We start from the raw sequence: 2,994 nt of genomic DNA, 5'->3' as shown, positions 1-2,994 counted from the left end.
CTCTTCCTCTCTCTCTCCCCATCAGCCCTCCCACTCCTCTCTCCCCCATCAGCCCTCCCCCTCCCCTCCTCTCGCTCTCTCTCTCCCATCAGTCCCCTCCCCCCTCCTCTCCCTCCCCCATCAGTCTTCCCCCTCCTCTCTCTCCCCCATCAGTCCTCCCCCTCCCCTCCCCTCTCTCTCCCCTCCTCTCTCCCCCATCAGTCCTCCCCCTCTCCTCCTCGCTCTCTCTCTCCCATCAGTCCTCTCCCCATTCTCTCCCCCTCCTCCCTCCTCTCTCCCCCGTCAGTCCTCCCCCACCTCCCCCTCCCTTATTTCAGCATTTCCCCCTCTTGTCGCGCTGCTGGAACTTCCTGAGCCGCCGGCCCCAGAGGTCCTTCCAGGGGATGAGCAGGCTGCTGCGGTCCGCCACCAGGCCCCCCGGCCCGGGCGCCCGCTCCTCCTCGTCGTCCGAGCCCAGCAGCAGGTACTTGCGGCCGGGTTTGATCTTGGGACAGCGGCAGGCCAGGTCCTTGGCCCGCACCCACAGCAGGGTGTCCCCGCGCCGCAGCCGCCGCTCGCCTTGCTTGTAGACGGAGATCAGGTTGACGGTGAACCGCCACCACTCGCCCGCCTTTTCCCCCTTCAGGACATGGGCTTGGACCGCTGGGGGGGAGGAGAAAGGTTGGAGAGAGGGGGTAGGGGAGAGAGGGGGGAGAGAAGCTGGTGAGCAACTCTGCGGTCCCAATGACATGATTGAATTGGCATCACCTGCTACTTGATCAAAACTAGAGTCGAAACAGATGATCATTTGTAATGCATCACCACATCAGAGCAGATATGGATAATATTTCAACCATATTCCCTCCTCTGCACAGTCCTTTGCTCGCATTGATTCCTGGAAGTTTTGTGTTTCTTTGTTTTTGCATTTCAAACTCAGTCGTAATCTCCTGGATAAAACGTTAAAGGGTAGTTCACCATAAACTGTGATTATTCATCAACTCATGTTTCAGTTCACGCCCTGTTTGTCTTGTTGTTGTCACCTAAGGAGAGTGAAGTAGCACGTAGTGAGCTAAAACCAGAGTTAGCTCACGGGGGAGTCAGCTAGCATAATATTCAATTGACGTGTTCTTTGTTCATGTTCGAGTTAACACATGTGTAACAACCAATAAACTTATTGTTCTTGTTCTTCAGTGACAGGGGGAAAAAGGGCAAACCGGCTTCACCCTCTCACCAGCCATACTGCGATGGTAAAACCAGAGACCCAGCCGATTTTAACAACGAAAGAAGCACCTCCCCTTGTAGACCAATCAGAGTTTGCCTTCTGTGGACGTCGCCGTAAAAACAACCTGGGAGGAGTTCACGGGGGTGTCACCGGGCTGCCCTTGAGGGGGGGACTAAAGGAACGGTGTTTGGGGGTTCGGGGGGCCTGTCCCTTCAAACGGACGACAAGCGTCAAACGCATCTCTCAGAGAGGAGAATCCATGCGTATGATTGGCTGATGACGACCTGATTGAGGCCGTCTGGAACGCATCACGATCTGGAATTTGTGTCAAAACTAAAAAGCGTTCGTCTGCATGCCAAGAGCCACAGAGGAGCCAGTGCATGAGGCTGAGCACGTGAAACCCTAGACCCGTCCCCAACGTGACATTACCTTCATGAGTCATAACTTAACCGACACTCTCGCTGTCAGACGGGAACGTCGACACAGCGTGTATCCGCGAACTCCGGAGCCTTTAGAGCAACACTAACTCACTCGATCACACGTTTATTATTTATTAGCAGACCCAGAGAGGAGGGGATCTGTGGCAGAAGCGACCCTGCGTGGAATCCTCTATCCCCCAACAGCCTTTCCCTCATCACCTCCATTGTTGCAGCAGAGAGCAGAAACTGCTCTGGGGGCGAGGTACTAATCTGTCCTCGAAGTGGAGTGCTCTGGCTCGGAATGTGCTATTAACACCGACTATGTGTGTGAGTGTGTGTGTGTGTGTGTGTGTGTGTGTGTGTGTGTGTGTGTGTGTGTGTGTGTGTGTGTGTGTGTGTGTGTGTGTGTGTGTGTGTGCGTGTGTGTGCGGGTGTGCATGTGTGTGTCTTTGTGTGAGTGTGTCTGTGTGTATTTGTGTGCGTGTGTGTCTGTGAAGAGAGAAAGAGTAGAGGGGGTAGGTGTTAATCCTGAATAGTTACCACTCACGATTGTGTGAATTGACTCAATCTTGGGAAAGTAATGGATGAGGCGGTGTGAGAAACACTTGAGGTCATGCGCTGCGTGCACAATAGCACATGTATGTGGCATGTGGCCGGTCGAGGGGCCCCTACTACCGGCCCTCAAGGGCCCGTCTCAGGAACAACAGGACAACAACCGCAAGCTCCTCTAGCGCCAAGTCCAGCTAACCTCCGCGGGCTAACCACCACGGGCTAACCGCCACGGGCTAACTGCCGCCGGCTCACAATCGCGGGCTACCTAGCCCCAATCTAATGTTGTCCAGTGCCGATAATGCAATTTGGGGAAATTCACTAACTAGATGCACGCACAACCCGCGCACAATGACACATGCACGCACCTTGGAACAGAAACGGCGCTGCTTGCCGTTACACGGTAATGTTTCTGTAGTGTTGAATGGTGGCCATCCTAAATCCTCCCAGAGAGAGAGTCTCCTTGTTTCCCGGCCAAACGTGACTGAGTTTATTGCCTCCCTCATCAATCCTCCCTTATTACTGCCAAGAAAGCAAAGAACAAGAGTTTGTGTGTGTTTGAGTGTGTGCGTGCATGTGTGTGTGTTTGTGTGTGTGTTGGGGGGGGGGATTGTGTGCAAGTCTGTTTGTGTGTGTGCCTCTGATTGTGTATGCAAGGGTGTGTGTGTGTGTGTGTGTGTTTGTGCGTGTGTATGTGTGCATGCGCATGAATGTGTGTTAAGGAGAGGTCACTATTTATCTTCCCAGCGATAAAGGGAGAGAGAAAGAGAGAGAGAGAAAGAGAGAGAGAGAGAGAGTAAGAGAGAGAGAGAGAGAGAGAGAGAG

At 53.6% G+C, this 2,994-nt stretch overlaps 1 protein-coding gene across 1 annotated transcript in view; it reads right to left on the bottom strand.

Moving 5' to 3' along the window:
* Nucleotides 1-313: 313 nt before the first annotated feature.
* Nucleotides 314-2,994, bottom strand: part of ntn1b (netrin 1b) — a 38,815-nt gene continuing 36,134 nt past the window's right edge. Inside the window, exon 7 of the mRNA XM_056583432.1 lies at nt 314-642. Coding sequence (XP_056439407.1) covers nt 314-642 — 329 coding nt within the window. The remainder of the gene's footprint in view (nt 643-2,994) is intronic.

The sequence above is a fragment of the Gadus chalcogrammus genome, chromosome 2 (assembly GCF_026213295.1).
Source record: "Gadus chalcogrammus isolate NIFS_2021 chromosome 2, NIFS_Gcha_1.0, whole genome shotgun sequence".
In the NCBI taxonomy this organism is placed as follows: Eukaryota; Metazoa; Chordata; class Actinopteri; order Gadiformes; family Gadidae; genus Gadus; species Gadus chalcogrammus.
The sequence above is the reverse complement of the archived record's forward strand: the minus strand, read 5'-3'. Positions and strand labels throughout refer to the sequence as shown.